Here is a 16,692-nt window from a genome sequence, read left to right as displayed (position 1 = left end):
CAGGAAAAAAGAAGCCACGTCTTTTGACCTTTCCTTCCGGGGTGGGTTTTCTCGCTCGACAATTTCCTGCTAATCCTCTGCCCCCTTTTGCCCAACCTCCAGCAGCCCCCCCACCCCCCAAAATGGCCAAACTGCTTTCCCACCCTCCTGGACTCCCTGCCAGACCTTTCCGTGACTGTCAGGTGATCAGTCCAGAGGTTCCTCCTGCCAGGTGGAGGTGGGGATGGCTGTGTAAGGGTCCACGATCAGCTTGGCACACCTCACCATCATGGCCAGCAGGAACAGACCCATTAGGGAGAGGAAGGTGAGGCAGATGCCTTGGTCCAGGTCCACAAAGGGCTCCATCGTGGGACTTTCCATAGCCTGGATAACGCCAGGCTATGGAAAGGCCAGACAAGGAACAATGGATGGAAACAATGGAACAAGGAGTGATTCAACCTAGAAATAAGGAGAAATGTTCTGACAGTGAGAGCATTCAACCCATGGAGCAGAAGTTGCCTTCGGAAGTTGCGGGAGCTTCATCCCTGAAGGCTTTCAAGAAGAGAATGGACGGCCATCAGTCAGCAATGGTGTAGGGTCTCCCACTTGGGCAGGGGGTTGGACTAGATGACCTTCTTTGTCCCTTCCAACTCTGATTATTTGTTAAATTTGCTTGGCACCAACCTGGTCAAAAGGTTTCCAGCAGGCAGATGGAAAATCTGAGTCCGAGGCTCAAGGCCTTGCAGGGAGTGGGACGGTTCTCATTGGAAAGCGCCAGGTATCCCCTCCGATCCACAGGGAATCCACGCCTGGCACCCCAAAGGCCGTTCCTTGCCCTTCTGAAGAGCCGGGTGGTGGTGGTGCTTTTTGGCCTTGGCTCCAGGCCACACCAGAGAACCTGGTCTGTGCTGCTGAGCTGCTCCTGGAAGTATCATTAATACTTCAGAAGGTGGGGCTGCAATACGGGATCACGTTTCTTGCCGTCCCTGCGGAAGGGAGAGAAGGAGCCGGAGATGGTTCCTCTGGGGGTGGGATCTGTTTTCCTCCTCCGCTGCTGTCCAAGGGGGACCCTAGCAGGTCTTGTGGGAGGAGACGTTTGGACGGTGCTCCTGAGCATGTGCGAAGAGCCTTCTGGCAACAGATTTCCTCCCTGTTTGGGGGTCGTCTGTCTGGATCTTGTTTGTTGGTGCAACTGGACGGAAGGCGGAGGAGAGAGGGTCATACCGTAGGGTCTCCTTTTCTGGCACAGCATCAGGCAGCGGAGGGCACAATTGGAGGACTGGCCAGCCTAAGGGAGGGGAGGGGTTTGGGCTGGACTACACCTCCCATCATTCCCCCACACAGCCCAAAGGATCCCTGGCCTTGGAGGGGTGCAGAGGTGGGTTTTTCCTTCTCTTGGGGCAGCAGCCCAGGGATGTGGCCCCCAAACCTTTGCAAATAAGGAAGCACTAGGCATATTGGCCCAGGATGATGGGGCTTCTTGTCCAAGGGATCCATTAGGAGGGGGATGCATGGTGGTTTTACAGGGCACGAGAGCATATGGCATTTTGAACAGGTCCAGCCAGACGGTTAGGCTGGGGCAAATGGGCCTTGTAGTGGTGGGCTGAGGACGATGGGAGCCCCAGGCCAACCCTTGAATGACAGTAGAGTGACGCGGGACCTTTAAAGTGACGTCAGCAGCTGGGCCGTGACGTCACCCTCGCCACGCCCCCTTCCCGTCGCTCGAGTGTCCCGCGGCGTCCCCTTTCCCCCACTTCTGAGCCACGCCCCCTTCCTCGGCGACGGCCGCCGTGGGCCACGCCCCCCGGGGCGATTCGAGCCAATGGGAGCTCGCGTTGCCTCCGGCCACCGCCCCCTCGGCCCCGCCCCGGCAGGGCTCGCCCGCCGCCGCCATCTTGGACCTGGCGCGAGCGAGGGGCGGCGGAGTCCGGGCGGGGGCGCCCGCCTGTGTAGCCATGGCAACCGCCGCCGCGGAGCAGGGTGAGTGGGGGGCTCGGGGGAAAAAGGGGGTGGTCTTAGGAGGGGCGGGGGCCTCTTGACTCTCCTTGCCTGCTGCGTCCCAGCTGGGACTCCCTTTCCCATCTTCCCCAGCCAGCGCCCCCGTGACTCTCCCAGACCCTCCTTCCCATCCTCCCCAGCCGTTGGTTCCCCACCTGGGGAGACCTCCAGCTCCATCATTCCATCATCAGAAGAGCTGGAGGGCCCCAGTGGCTCTGGAAGACAACTCCCATAATCCCCAGCCGGCATGCCAAGTCTGGTTGAGCCCCATGGGCCTGTCCGGGCATTGGCAGGACAGCATGAGTTAGACTGCCGCCCTGCATTGCTTGTGGGGCGGCCCTTGAAGACGGTCCTTCCAGCCCATGGGCAGGACCCTGGGTCCCATCGCTCCCAGCCAGAGCAGCGGTGGCCTCTAGGTCCTTCTCCCCATGGCAGGATCCCAAATCCCATCGCTCCCAGCCAGAGCAGCGGTGGCCTCTAGGTCCTTCTCCCCATGGCAGGATCCCAAATCCCATCGCTCCCAGCCAGAGCAGCAGTGGCTTCCTGGTTCTTTTCCCCATGGCAGGATCCAGAATCCCATCGCTCCCAGCCAGAGCAGCAGTGGCTTCCTGGTCCTGGCCGGAAGAGCTGCTGTGCTTGATTAAATCTCCTTCTGTCCTTGCAAAGCCTGATTGCAAAATCTGGGTTTTTTTTCCTGCTTGGAGGTGGGTCCAATTGCAAAATCCAGACCGTGGGGCTGTTTAACTCAGGATACAAGCGAACGAATATCCAGAGAAGGCACAAAAAGGGTCTTTCGACAGTTGTATTTTCCCACTGCGGGCAAAATTGGACTTTGGTTTTGGTCCAGAAGTAGAGGAAAGAAAGAGCGAGCTGCGTCTTGCCTGCACAGGCGGTCCTCGACTTACAACCACAGTTGGTAGCCCAAACGTCCTGCTGCTAAGCGGGACATTTGTTGAGCGAGTTTTGCCCCATTGTACAACCTTTCCTGCCAGAGTTGTTAAGTGAATCAGAAGGTCGCAAGGGGTGAATCATGTCATCCCAGGATCCTGCAATTGTCATAAAGGTGAACCAGTTGCCAGATGCCTGAATTTTGATCCTGTGAACAGGTGAATGCAACAAGGGTGAAAAACAGCCCCTGTTGTAAGTCAAGGCCCACCTTTCTACTTCTCCAACCAGCCCCTTCTGTTGTCCTCAGAAACTCTCGCCAGAAGCTCGCCTGGAAACGTAATTCATTGGTAAAATGCTCAGGAAAACTTTGATCAAACTTTATCGTAATTCCGCGTTCTCTTCATGACTGGAACTCAGGGGCGGCTTTCGAGATAGGATCAACTGTGATGTCGTCGCTTTTTATCGTCCAAACTTCCTCGAAAGCCTTGGGCGATGATAACCCCCCAGCCAGCCGCCTTGGTGTGCAGAATTACTGTTCTGAAAATTCTTGGGAGGAATACGTCAGCGCTTGGCCGGCCTGGGATGTTTTGTTTCTGGGTTTTGAGACAGAAAACCCCTTTTGCAAAAATATAACTCATTCTGGAAAGGAACATCAGATCTTGTCAGCCGCGGATTTAAAGTCCCAAGTTTGACAGAGCATTTGTAGTGTTTTTTTTTTTTATAAGTCTTTTTGCACTTGGTGTAGAAGCTGGAGAGTTTGCAGCCCTGAGAATTGAAAAGTACCGTGTTTTGTTTTAAAAGGGTTGTTATAGGGAGGACTTTTTCTTATTGCAAAATTGCTACTTTAAATGCTTCTGTTTTCAGATTGCAGTTCAGTTTTGAAACCAGGGAATCGGCCTGTAAATATTTACCGTGAAGTGTAGCAAAAATAGATCTTTTCTTCTTTTTCTTTCTTTTGGCCTTGTCTGTGCCATTGAGGTATTGTCTCTCAAAAGTCCAAATCTTGCCCCCTTTTTTTCCTGCCAGGCTATCAACGAAGTTAAAATCCTTCTCTGGGAAGAAATTGTGTTTTTTTCTCGTTTATAGACATTCCCGATAGTTTTTTCATCTTTTTTTTTAAAGACGGAGGGCAGCTTCTAAGAGTGCTTAAGTGGTTCTCCTAATTGTTTCTTTACTTTTGCAATCTTTGCAATTTAATTAAGTTGGGCTTTCTTTTGTATGGGGAACTTTTTTGGGGGGGGTATTTTCTGGCCACCAAAGCCGTCTCCAACGCCCTCCTTTGGAATTGTGTTTTCCTGTTGCAAAGTTCCTTCATCTGCGCTTCATAATTCAGTGCAGAGTTTGCAGTGTTTTTTGTCTTTATTTCCATATGGCATCGATTTTCTTCCTCAGATTCAAATGGAGTAGAGAAAGCGGCTCTGGTAAAACCTCGGGGTCTTTGCATGTTTCCTTCATTTCCATAGTCCAGTGAATTTGTGTGACTCTTCCCGTAATCGAATGGATGACAAAAAAAATAGTTAGGTCTTGCTTCAGATACTGCTTAAAAATAATAATAATCGGCCACACGTATTTCATCCTTTCTTCTCTTGGTGAAATCTACTGAATGGAACCACAGGCTGATCTCAGGCTGGGGGTTTTCTGCCCAACAAGTCTATAATGTCTTTATGGGATATAGCAACTGAAACTTATTTTTTTAGTTTTCTGGAGAAATGATCAGTCTTTGACTTTGTTTTTATGGGTTGGAGACGTAATACAGCTAGTACTCGAGCGTACAACCAATATTTCTGTTGCTAAGCAAGACGTTTGTTAAAGTGAGTTTGAGCCCGTGTTACGACCTTCCTTGTCACTGTTGTTAAGTGAGTCACTGCAGTTGCCGGTCAGAAGGTCGCAAAAGGGGGCACGAGTCCTTTGCCAACGAACGCCCAGCCCCTCTGAGACTGTTCTTGCCCTCGCCCACCGTCCCGTTTCTCCGCCTTTCCAGAAATGGCCTCGGACGTGTCTCCCTTGGGAGCAGCTTCGGGCACATCAGGACCGGCCGCAGGAAGCCTCGGCCAGAGAAGCAGCAAGCGGCGGACGGGGTATGTGGAGAAGGGTTAAGGTCCGTAGGGTCCTGGACCCCCAACAGGGGCAAGGGAAGAGGCGTGACCTTCTCTCCGCTCAAGGCCGGGCCCGACCCGGAAGGATTCCACTCGCCACCCCTGATTTTGTTGCTGTTGCGTTTTAGGCTCGAGTTTGACGACGATGGCGAAGGGAACAGCAAATTTCTCAGGTGAGATTTGTTTCCATTTCCTGGCCAGGAAGTTGGGATTGACAGAGGCAGGAAACCAAATAACAGAGCTGGAAGGGAGCTGGGAGGTCCTCTAGTCCAGCCCCCTGCTGGACCCCCTAGATCATTCCAGATCAATGGCTGTCCAGTTTCTTCTTGAAAACCTCCAACGGCCGTCTTGGTAAAACAAGGGCCGGAGAGACAGGACACGTTCTCAAGGGCAGCTCGGTTCAGAGAGAAAGAAGGGGAGGCTTCACAGAACCTTATGCCGGGAAGCTGGGATTTTTCAGTTGGTAAAAAATTCACCCTCTCAGGCCCTTTCATGGCATTCTTCCCCTTGTTCTTCTAGGTGTGAGGATGACCAGCTCTCCACGGACAAGGAGCGGTTCGCCAGGTAAGATTTTTTGCACAGCGAGGAGAAAGGGCATCCCTTGAGCCTCTTCTGCCAAGAAGCAAGACGGCATTTTCCGTGTTCGAATGTAAGCAGGCCTCCTTCCCTGATTCTTTGCAAAATATCGGCTTATTGGAGTCCAACCTGGCCTTGGAATTAAGCTGAGTTAACTAAAACAAGGCAGGAGCCTTTGATATTTCGCTACCTTTTAATATTATGCGTGGAAGCTCCCGGCTTCTCCAATCGCGAAGCAGTTGGCTGGAGAGAGAGAGAGCGGCCGCTGGCATCCAGGTGTGTTTCTGTAGTTCATGATTTGCTAGCGCCCTGAACTAAGTTCATTGCAAAAGGGGTTTTTTTTTTAATCCCATTTATCAGTTTCAGGAAATTGCTTGGGATTTTACTTGGATTTTTTTATTTATTTTTCCTGATTTCTGCCAGGCTTGCAAATCAACCACCAAGCATTTTGAACCTGGGGTTTTTAACTGTCTTCTGTAATTTGTTTTGCTACCCATTAAGATGCCCATCGAAACATTCAGCAAATAACACAACAAAACATTCAGCACCGAAACATTCAGCAAATAACACAACAAAATCTCAATCTTGAGGCTGCCCAGAAATGTCAACGAGGCAACAGCCAGGCCCTTGGATGTGAAAGTGGAAGAGTGGCCGTAGCCACTGAAGGGGTCTTTCTCAAGCGTGGCAGCTTTATTTAAGAGGGGTGGCCTTCAACTCATGGCTGGCTGGGGAATGCTGGGAGTTGAAGTCCGTTCCTCTTAAAGCTGCTGAGATTGAAAAACGGCCCCGTTAGAGGCAGACAGTTAACTCCGCAGAGCCCGGCACTCCGACGCCTGAGGCTGGATCTCGTTCCATAATCTTCTTTTCTGCTTGACGTGGGAAGAATGCCTGTTTCCCCTTGTTATTTTTCTGTACCGAGGGGCTTTCCGCCTTTTGGGGCCGGGGGCAGAGTTTGTCCCCCTGGTTCAGAGCCCACCGCCTGCACTAAGTGTCTCTCTGGCTGAAAGGCAGCTTCCTTTGCACAACCCTCCGTGCTCCATCCATCCATCTGCCCTCCCCTCCCTCTTTCTCTCCTCCCCCCCTTCCCCGTCCTCCTTTCTGCGCTCTGAGGCTGGGCAGCTAACCCCCTCCTCTTTCTTTGGGCTTCTTCCAGTGAGAACTGGGACCGTGAGTTTCTCCCCGCTTTCTCGGCCTGGGAGGCCAACCCCCGCCAGCTGCCCCTCCCTCCCCCCCGCCCCGAAGTTTTAGCTTAGCTCCCCCATTTTATTTCTAGGTCTGATGACGAGCAGAGCTCAGCGGATAAGGAAAGATTGGCCAGGTAGGAAGACAGAGGTTTGCTTTGGATTCTCCACGCATGACAAACCACAGTTTGTTCACTTCCCCTTCACCCCCGCCTCCTCCCCCACCCCCTTCTTCTGCTTCCCACCCTCACCCTTATAGCTCCTTCCCTCCCCCCTCCCGGTCGCCTTCCCCGTTTTCTTCCTTTAAGGGCTGGAAAGTGGACAGAGAGTTTGGGGGAATCAGCTGCTGGGCTGGACACAAGAAGCCCTGAAAAACCAGCCAGGATGGTTAGCAGGCAGGGCCGCAGCTGTGACTGACGCCGGTTGGGGGTTTCCAGGACTCACCCAAGCCCCCAGGTCTCCCTCGGAGGGCTCAGCCCCCCATCCCTGAGCTCCTGGCTCAGGAAAGTGTAGATTTCCTCCCTCCAGCGACTAGCAGGAGTTGAGCGATCGAAACCTTTGCGGTTTTCTTTCTATTAAAAACCAGACCAGCCTCTTCTTCCTTCTCTACGTCCTCCACCCAGATCCATCTCCCATTCCATGCTTCCGGGTCCTGGTTTTCTGATTGACTAAATTCTTCCCCCCCCCCCCCTTTTTTTTTGTTGTTGGAAAGCTTGTAAAAACTTTTTTTGGGGGGGGGGGTGATGATTCTGCAGCCCGATGTCTCTGAGAGCTTCTGCAAAACTTTGCTGCTGCAAAGGAGGTTTTTGCTTCAAGAGGCCTGCAGAACCACGTGTCCCTATGCCAAGATGCTAAACCTGGTTTAGGGGCAGGGGCTTCTCCCCCCCCTCCCCCTCTGCCTTCCAAAGTCGTGAGGGTCCTTTCAGCCCCGAGGCAGCCTGTGTCCTCTTCCTGCTGCTTCGTATGCTTCTGTTTCCTAGAATTTGCTAGAAAGGAAGGAGGCCTGAATAGGCTACGATCTGCCAGCGGAGATAGAAGGAAAAGCAGGCAGGCAGGGAAGGTTTCGGGATAGGTTGCCTCTATCCATGGAGGCTCCATTCGCGGACGCCGTTGGACCTCCGAGCCCTTTCTGTCAGCTTCCCAAAGGCGCCTGTGTTTTATTTCAAGCCGAAAGGTTGCAACTCTCCTCGAAATCTTGTCTGCTTTTCTCTGTCTGCATGCCCGGCACACGTCCTCTTTCCAAGCCTTAACACCTCGTGGCCCCCTTTCCGCGCTCCCCACCTGCCCGCTCTCCCTCTTGTTTCGCCAGCCCGGCCTTTCCTTGCAACCGTCCTCCTTTTCTCTGTTCCTCTCTCCATCCCCAGGGAGAACCACAGCGAGATCGAGCGCCGGCGCCGGAACAAGATGACGGCTTACATCACCGAGCTCTCCGACATGGTGCCCACCTGCAGCGCCCTGGCCCGCAAGCCGGACAAGCTGACCATTCTGCGCATGGCCGTCTCCCACATGAAGTCGCTGCGGGGCACCGGGAACACCGCCACGGATGGCAGCTACAAGCCCTCCTTCCTCACCGACCAGGTCTCTCTCCTTGGCGTTTCTGGGGAGGAGGAGGAGTAGGAGGAGGATGGACGGTTGTGCGTTTGTAATCTCTTCGTCAGCGGTGGGATGGGAGAAGGAACTAGCAATAGCCCTTAGACTTATATACCACTTCGGAGTGCTTTGAAGTTCTCTCTAAGTTCTCTTTACTGAGCCGGCCTCTTGCCCCCGATAATCTGGGTCCTCATTTGACGGATCTCAAAAGGATGGGAGGCTGAGTCAACCTGGAGCTGATCAGGATCGAACTGCCGGCAGTGGGCAGAATCGCCTGCCATGCTGCCTTCTAACCACTGAGCCCCCAACCGCTGAATTTGAATTTCAGTGTGGATCGGTGGAACAGCTTCCCTTCCAGAAGTTGTGAGTGGAGGCTTTTAAGAAGAGATTGATCGGCAATTGGTCCAAAACCATATAGGGTCTCCTGCTTGAGCAAGGGGTTGGACTAGAAGACCTCCAAAGTCCCTTCCAAGTCTGTTTATTTTGTTATTCTCTTCCCCTTTGGCAGAGCTCCGTAGTCCTGCTTTGAGCCCGTGTGGCCCCTGTCCACGGGGCGGCCAGCGTGCAGGAGAGTTGGCAGCCGTGTGCACCCGCGTCCGAGGGGACTCCTTGGCCCTTCGACGCCTCAGCCTCCGCCCTGCTCTCCGTTTCAGTTTCTCTCTCTGTCCACAGGAGCTGAAACACCTCATCCTAGAGGCGGCCGACGGCTTCCTCTTCATCGTCTCCTGCGAGACGGGCCGGGTGGTTTACGTCTCCGACTCGGTGACGCCTGTCCTGAACCAGCCCCAGTCGGAGTGGTTCGGCAGCACCCTCTACGACCAGGTGCACCCCGACGACGTGGAGAAGCTGCGGGAACAGCTCTCCACCTCGGAGAACGCGCTGAGCGGTAGGTTTCCTCCCTCCGGCTCAGCTCAGCGGGGAGAGCCGATGGCCGGTTCTCCTCCTTCTCAGCTGCTGGGAGCAGCCCGGTCCTCATTTTGTGGCTTGGCTTGGCTTCCGCAGGCCGGATCCTGGATCTGAAGACGGGGACGGTCAAGAAGGAGGGTCAGCAGTCCATGAGGATGTGCATGGGGTCCCGCAGGTCCTTCATCTGTCGGATGAGGTGAGTTGGAAGCCGGTTGTTGTGCCGGAGGGGCAGCGTGCTTCATTTAAGTCAGGGGCACTTTAAGACGGGTGGACTTCAACTCCCAGAATTCCTCAGTCAGCTTTGGCCAGGGAATTCTGGGAGTTGAAGTCCACCCATCTTAAAAGTGCCCATGGTTGGACACCCCTGATTTAAGCATGGTTTCTTTTAACCACCATTCAACAGGCCAAGACTGTGCTGCTTTGTGGCCGCTGACAGTTCGATGCCTTTTGAGTGGGGGGCGGGAAGGGCTGTCAGCCCCTGCCAGTTGAGCCAATCCGTGCAGGGGAGGCCTCTGCAGGCAACGTCTCTCAGGAGAAGCTAGAAATTCGGATTTTTTTTTTAAAAAAATCATTTAAACCCTTTGTCCTGCAGGTGTGGGAACGCAACCGTCGACCCCGTCTCCATGAACCGGCTCAGCTACATAAGGAATCGGTGCCGGCAAGTGGTGGGGAGGGAAGAAAATCTCTCAGAGGGTGAAAATGCCCGTGGGTCGTCTTTTTGGGGGGGCGGGGGAAGGCAAAGGCAAGAGGGGCGTCTTGAGTGCCGTTTGGGGTTTCCCTTGGAAAGCCACAGCCCGACTTTCAGGCTTCCGATTATCTCCTGGGTTTGGGGGAGCGCCTGTATAAACCTTGTCAAATCTCTCCTCCTTCCAGGAATGGGCTGGGTGCCATCAAAGAGGGGGAACCCCACTTCGTGGTCGTCCACTGCACGGGCTACATCAAAGCTTGGCCACCGGCAGGTAACTCACCTGGGCCCTTTTTTCCTCCCCACCTTGACAGTCGTGCCACCATCCAGCTGCCTGGCTCCCCCCCCCTCTGCAATTATTTAAAAAAAAAAAAAAACTACCACGGAGGAGCTGACAAACCCTAAACCGTTTGTCTTCCGGAAGCCAGTTGGCTTGAATCAGTGCTGAATTCAAATCCTCCTTTCCCAGGAGTTTCTCTGCCCGACGACGAACCGGATTCTGGGCAGGGCAGCAAATTCTGCCTGGTGGCCATCGGCAGGTTGCAGGTAGGCCAGAGACGTGTGGGGCTGCGCGGGGCTCGTTCCCCTCCCCAAACTCTCGGAAGCCCCTCGGGATAATCGGTCGCCCGGAGGGTAAAGCAGCCCCTGAGTTCACGGGGGGTTTCTCCCCACCCGCCCTTCCTTCCTAGGTCACCAGCTCCCCCAGCTGCGCGGACATGAACACGGTATGTCAGCCCACCGAGTTCATCTCCCGCCACAACACGGACGGGCTCTTCACCTTCGTGGACCACCGCTGCATGGCCACAGTGGGCTACAAGCCCCAGGTAGGGTCCCAGAGGCTGGGGGAGGGGCTTTTCCGTAAAGATGGGGGCTTCTGACTTGGACCAGAACGGAGGAAGCCCAGGTTTGGAAGGAAAGGACGTCGGAGGGTGGTGGAAGCAGCCCCAGAAGTGCCTGAGGGGGTGCGGGGGGGAGGCTTGAAGGGGAGATCAAGTTTAATTTCATCCAAGGAAGACTGGAAAAACGATTACGTACCAGTTAAGAAGAAGCTTTTTTCTGGGGTGTGTGTGTGTGTGTGACAGACCCATAAGTGTCTTGGTGTCGTCTTTCTCAGTGTGTTTGGTCACTGCTGGGTCCAGAATACTCTGAAAATATATATTTTTTTAATTGGGCACTTTAAAATGGTTGTGCTTCAACCCCCAGAATTCCCCAGGCAGGATGGGGGGGAGGGGAGGTGTGTGCGTGCGTCCATTGGGATCAGAGCCCCTCCCCGAGCAACCGATGCCTGACTAAGAGGAGGGGGCGAATGGCTGCGGAGACCCCCAGGGCTTGGTCCCCTCTTTCCCCAGTCAGAAATCTGAGCCGCCTCCTCTGCGGAGACTTTTAAGTGGCCTTTCTCCAACTCCAGGGAAAATTCTCTGCCATGGGTGGCTACACAGCTCCCCCCTCCCCAAAGGAGGGAGGGAGGGGCTGCTTTACCCAGGGTGCCTCTCTCTCTCTCTCCTCCACGCTAGGAACTCCTGGGGAAGGACGTGGTCGAGTTCTGCCATCCCGAAGACCAGCAGCTGTTAAGGGACAGCTTCCAGCAGGTAAGCCCACCGCAGGGCAGCTCGGCGTCCGTCGGTCCTCAGCTGAGCTGGGGTGGCCTAATGGGGCTTGCAAAGAGAGAGTAGGGGGCTTGCGAAGGGTCCATAACACGGCATTCCACCCCATAACCATCATCATCCCCTCCGGCCCTCCAGGCACCTGTGGAAAGGTGGGCCCAGGAGCCTCCAAGTCTCCAAACTTGGCCCCCTTTTCAGACTGGTGGACCTCCACTCCCAGAATTCCTGGCTGAGGAATTCTGGGAGTTGAAGTCAACAACTCCCCATCCCCAACTTTGGGTGCCAGCAGACGGGCGCATTGGCCCTTTCCGAAGGCCGGGGTGACCCCCTCGGTGGCTTTGTGGGTCAGCCCCAGACCCCCCGGAGGCGCCTGACAGGCTCCCACCCCTTCTTCCAGGTAGTGAAGTTAAAGGGCCAGGTGCTGTCCGTCATGTTCCGTTTCCGATCCAAGAATCGCGAATGGCTCTGGATGCGGACTAGCTCCTTCACTTTCCAGAACCCCTACTCCGACGAGATCGAGTATATCATCTGCACCAACACCAACGTGAAGTACGTACTCGGGACGCCTCCCCCCCCCGGCCCCTGCCCCCACCTTCCCCCTCCAGGAGGAGGAGGAGGGGGGCTTTGAGCGCCTGCTCCCCCAGCCCCTCCAGCACAACGGCCCCCAGCTGCCATCCAATCCAAAAGGGGGAAACTTGAGGTCCGCGGAGGTTCCGCTTTGCTTCTTTGCGATTGGCCGGCGGGTGGGACTTTCTCACGGGGAGGGGATTCCGCCAGCAGGAGGGGCCCCTCCGCCTCCCGTCATCATGGCTGGTGTAGAGAGAGCCGGGCGGGTTAACTGTCGCGATCTCTGGGAAACCGACCATCTCCATCCCCATCTCCATTGTTTAGCTTCAGGGTGGGGCAGGGAAAAGCCGCTGCACCCGAACCAAGGGAAGCTGGGGGGAGGGGTCTGCAGACCAGCCAATGGGGGCACATAATAGAGCCCCCTCCCCAAGGCTGGGGTTGCCTGGAGGTCTTCCTGGAAAGGCAGACGAAGCAGCATCTCGGAGGGCGCAGAGGGGAAGGCCTGACCTGCTCCGCTTTGCCAAGCTGGGTCAGCTGAGGGGTTTGACTCCTGGGTGCAAAGGCTCCGTCCCTCCTTCGTTGTTTTTTTTTGGGGGCTTTGTCCCCGAAGGGGCTGCCCGCTTGCCCACCTGCCTCACGGTTTTCCTTCCCCGTCCCTGCAGAAATGCCAGCCAGGACCCACGTCCTGCCAGCTCCAACTCGATGCAGAGACCCCAGCTAGGCCCCGGTGTCAGCCTGCCTTTGGAGATGGGCCCAGGGCACCTGGCCGCCAGGTAAGAGCCGTGGGCCTGCTTGGAGGGCTGGGGGGGGGTCCCTGGCTTCTCTCTGCACCCCCCCACCCCGGGGCTGTTCCCTGATGGGAGTCTCTGCCTTTTAGAGTGCAGCCAGCCCAGCCAGCGGAGCTGGACGTGGTTCCCGGGAGAGAGAGCTTAGCCAGCTATGAGCACCCCCAGGTAAGCGGACGGGGGTTGGGGGGGCCGGCGCTGGGGGTGGGGGCAGGAAGCGCGGACGGCAGGTAAGCCTCACCCTCCCGTCTCTTTCTCTCCAGGCTGCCCTTCAGGCCGTGAGCACCGCTGGTGCCGAGCACAGCAAGCCCGCGGAGAAGGCCGAGGCCCTCTTTGGCCAGGAGCGAGACCCCCGCTTCAGCGAGATCTACAGCGGCATCAGCCCAGGTGTGGGGCGGAGGGGAAAGGCCCCTTCCCCACGGTCTCCCTTCCGCGGGGAGGTGTCCCAAACGCGCCTCTCTCCAACGTCCCCCTTGGGGGTCTCTCTTGCAGACCCGAGGAAGCCCATTTCGGGCAACTCGGTGCCCGCCAGCCACCCCCTCTTCGCCCCAGGGAACAGCTACGGGGCTTCCCGCCCGGCTGAGGGCTTCCGGTAAGGCTCCTTCCTTCGACAAAGCCGCTGCTGCACCCCTCCATTCCCCCGAGGGGCTGAGAATTTGGGGGTGGGTGAAGAAGGGGGTTTCCCACTCAGCGGTTGTGGCGTTCGGATCTCCCAGGCAGGGCCTTCCTTCCGCTCTGCTCTTCCCACAGCAGCAGCAGCAGCAGCAGCAGCAACAGCAGCCTGGCGCCCTCCGTCCTGCCGCCTGGCCGGGCCCATTCGACCTCCTCAGCTGGGCCCATCCTGGCCCACCTCTCCCGCCACCCCAGCCCCAGTCAGATCTCCAGAGGCGCCTGGGCTACGGGATCGCGCCCACCCTTCACAGCCCAAGTAATCCTGCCTTCCTTTGGCCGTTCTTTCTTCCTCTACGCGGGCCGGGGGTCAAGGCGGAGAATGCCAAGGCCTGCCTCTTCACCTGCTGACCGGTGGCCTCCCTCGTCGGGGGGGGGGGTTGGGGAGCCCCAAAGCTTCCCTGGGGGCTTTCTCCGGAGGGTGGGCCTTTCCGGGGCTTTCACCGCTTTCTTTCTGTTCTTTGCCTTCTCCTCCAGCCAGCGGCTTCCCAGCCGGTGAAGACTCGGCCTCCCGCCTTTGCCATGGGCAGCTTCCAAGCCACGCCGTCCTCCTTCAGCCCCATGCCAAATCCCGGTTCCGCAGCCTCCCCAGCCGGGGCTCCCTACCCAAACCTCGCCGGTCGGAACGCCCCTTTCGGTAAGTCTCTGCGCCGTCCTTGGAGCCCCCAGCAGGCTTGGCCTCCTTGTAAACGGTGACGCCTTTGCAGTCAAATCGTTCTTAAATGAGCTGCTTTGGGGAGCGGGGGAAGGGCCCCAGAGGCCATTTAGCTGTGCCTTCGTCTCTCATGGGGTCTCTCCTTCCCTGCCTGTCAGCCTTTCCAGGCACACCAGGCAGCAAACGGACCGGATGAGCTGATTCCCTTTTATAGTTTCGCTACACGAACAGAATCTTGCAAGCCGGAAAGTCCAAATTTCACCCGTCTCTTTTACAGCCTGAGAAACTGGGGTGGTGGGGTGGGGTTGTCCCTCCCCCCGCGAAGCCCCTTTCGCTGCCCATGGTGCAGTGGTGGGCTCTCTTCTCTAAACGTTCCCCGGGCGACACTTCCTTGCCTCCCGAGGCCCGTCCTTCTCCCTGACCGCTATCCTTCCTCAGCTGCTGGAGAGAGCGGGCAGAATCCGGCCCCGTTCCAGGCACGGACGGCAGAAGGAGTCGGCGTGTGGCCGCAGTGGCAGAGCTCAGGCGAGTCCCACGTCCAGCAGCAGTCGGCCCAGCCGGAGGTCTTCCCGGTGAGTCAGTCTGGCCGGCCATAAGGAGCAGCCAAGGGGGGAGTGGAAGGATCGTGCCGGAAGTCCTTGACTTAGGACCATCGGTTTTTAGCAACGGCTCGAAATCAAGATGGCCTCAGAAGAAGGGACGATGGTTACAATGGGGACACACACACCCACACACACCCAGGGTCACAAGATCACAATTCAAGGTCACAGTCATGAAGGCTGCAGTGTCTTGCAGCAGAGCTGGCTGGAGAATTCTGGGAGTTGGAAGTCCACAAGTCTTCAAGGGGCCAAGTTTGGGGACCCCTGTTTTGCTTAACAACCACCGTAAAACTGGGTCTGATGACTTGCTTTAAAGACTGCACCACTTAGCATCCAACATTCTGGCCCCAGTTGTGGTCGTAAGTCGAGCAGATTAGAAAACCGCAGATCCTGGTCTCCTCGTCTCTTCACCGGTTACCCCAGTTTAATCGCAGGTCTTATTTTATTCCGGATTATGCTTATTATGGGTTTTTTCCACCCCCCCTTTTTTTTTTCCGGCTTTCTAGGATATGCTGTCTATGCTGGGGGAACAAGGAACCAACTACAGCAGTGAAGAATTTCCTGAACTGAACATGTTTCCGCCCTTTTCGGAGTAAGCGAGGGAGACGGCCTGCCCTGGATGTGACTTTATTCCGTGTAGCAGCGTGCAGAGGGAGGTCTCTTCTTCGCGGCCCCTGACCCTTTGCAAAGCACCCCCAAGTCTTCCTGTGGAGGGGGGGGAAGAGAAGCCTCGTGTGTGGGGGGGGAGTCACGAACACTGGCAGGCTGAGAGGAGGCTGAATCTCCCCTTCAAATCTCTGGGGCTGCCCAGGAAGACCCCTCCCTCTCTGCCAGCCCACGACGGACTTACTTGGATTTTGGAGACCCTCCGAGACGTATTTGGGCAAGGAAAGAACTGATGGGATGGGGTTTTTTCCACCCCCCCTCAACATCCAAAGATGCTTGGGAAGGCAAATGGTCAGCAAGGGTTCCCCCCCCCTGCCCAGTCATTGTTTTTAATTCTACGACGTAATCTTTTATACCTACCTTGTATTCTCGTTTATACACGTTGAGGGCGAATTTTGTCGAGAGGCTCCGGCCGTAGGCAGTTTTGTGACTTGTGAACCGGTGTTTCTTCCTGGCACGCTCGCACACGCGTGTCTCTCTTCTCTCTCTCACAAGCAGTATTAATGAAATGCTGGGGTGGGGGGGCTGACATGCTCCCCACCCCCTTTGCCTCCTCATCCGGTCCCTTGGTTGGTTAGCTTGTCTTTCCACACCTCTTTCGGGGCCACGTTGTGCTCTGCGCTTGGAGGCTGTGCTGGCACAATCTTCTTCGTGAAAATCCCCCTTTTTAAGGGGGTGCGATTGACAATCATGGTGGACTGCCAGGTCAAAAACGGTCCCTGTTTTAAAATAATGTTTAAGAGCCCAGATTCGGGGAGGGGCTGTCCCATTCTCGGAAAATAGGGAAAGGATGCTGGTTTAATCCTGGAGGGGATCAAGGGAAGCTGGTTGGCACCTTTTCAACGCCGGTGCCATCGGGACCCGGCTGGTGGTTCTCCGACCTGGGCGATTTGCGTGGGTCGGGGTGCTTTCCGGCGCCCCCTCCCCAATCTGTGTGAAGCCCCTTTCCTCTTTTCTTGTATGCGCTTCCCCACGGGGACACCTGAAAGCCATAAAAATTGCACAAAGAGCACACGGCGTTTTGTCTTCCTTGAGTTGGCCAAGCTTCCTTTCACCGTCGGAAGCGAAAGGCACAGATTGGTCCCTGAATCAGGTTTCCCAGCCAATGTCGTGCAGGTTTGTTTTATTTTTTCATTCCCGAGAAAAGAATATTTTCCTCCTCCCTTCTTTGAAAGCTTGTCCATTTCTCTTCACCTCCATACACCCGGGGAGCGGGAAGGAAGCGAGTTCTTGAAATGGGGCGCAAGG

The 16,692-nt window shown here is 55.9% G+C and overlaps 2 protein-coding genes across 2 annotated transcripts; one reads left to right on the top strand and one right to left on the bottom strand.

The window, feature by feature from the left end:
* Positions 1 to 186: 186 nt before the first annotated feature.
* CTXND2 (cortexin domain containing 2) lies at positions 187 to 368 on the bottom strand. Its single transcript, XM_026723996.2, has one exon. The coding sequence runs from the start codon at positions 358 to 360 to the stop codon at positions 187 to 189; it is 174 nt and encodes a 57-aa protein (XP_026579781.1). The 5' UTR covers positions 361 to 368.
* Positions 369 to 1,843: 1,475 nt separating this feature from the next.
* On the top strand, positions 1,844 to 16,448 carry ARNT (aryl hydrocarbon receptor nuclear translocator). Its single transcript, XM_087913946.1, has 22 exons — positions 1,844 to 1,959; positions 4,847 to 4,943; positions 5,090 to 5,134; positions 5,481 to 5,525; positions 6,811 to 6,855; positions 8,083 to 8,296; positions 8,981 to 9,194; positions 9,311 to 9,410; positions 9,807 to 9,872; positions 10,088 to 10,173; positions 10,369 to 10,445; positions 10,589 to 10,723; positions 11,414 to 11,488; positions 11,901 to 12,052; positions 12,733 to 12,843; positions 12,948 to 13,023; positions 13,119 to 13,242; positions 13,348 to 13,447; positions 13,609 to 13,783; positions 14,002 to 14,161; positions 14,618 to 14,751; positions 15,285 to 16,448. Exons 1-22 carry the CDS (start codon positions 1,935 to 1,937, stop codon positions 15,372 to 15,374), a joined length of 2,346 nt encoding a protein of 781 aa, XP_087770072.1. The 5' UTR covers positions 1,844 to 1,934; the 3' UTR covers positions 15,375 to 16,448.
* Positions 16,449 to 16,692: the final 244 nt, after the last annotated feature.

This window comes from Pseudonaja textilis, chromosome 16 (genome assembly GCF_049901715.1).
Source record: "Pseudonaja textilis isolate UNSWEBS1 chromosome 16, rPseTex1.2, whole genome shotgun sequence".
In the NCBI taxonomy this organism is placed as follows: domain Eukaryota; kingdom Metazoa; phylum Chordata; class Lepidosauria; order Squamata; family Elapidae; genus Pseudonaja; species Pseudonaja textilis.
This window is presented reverse-complemented; position numbering and strand designations above follow the sequence as displayed.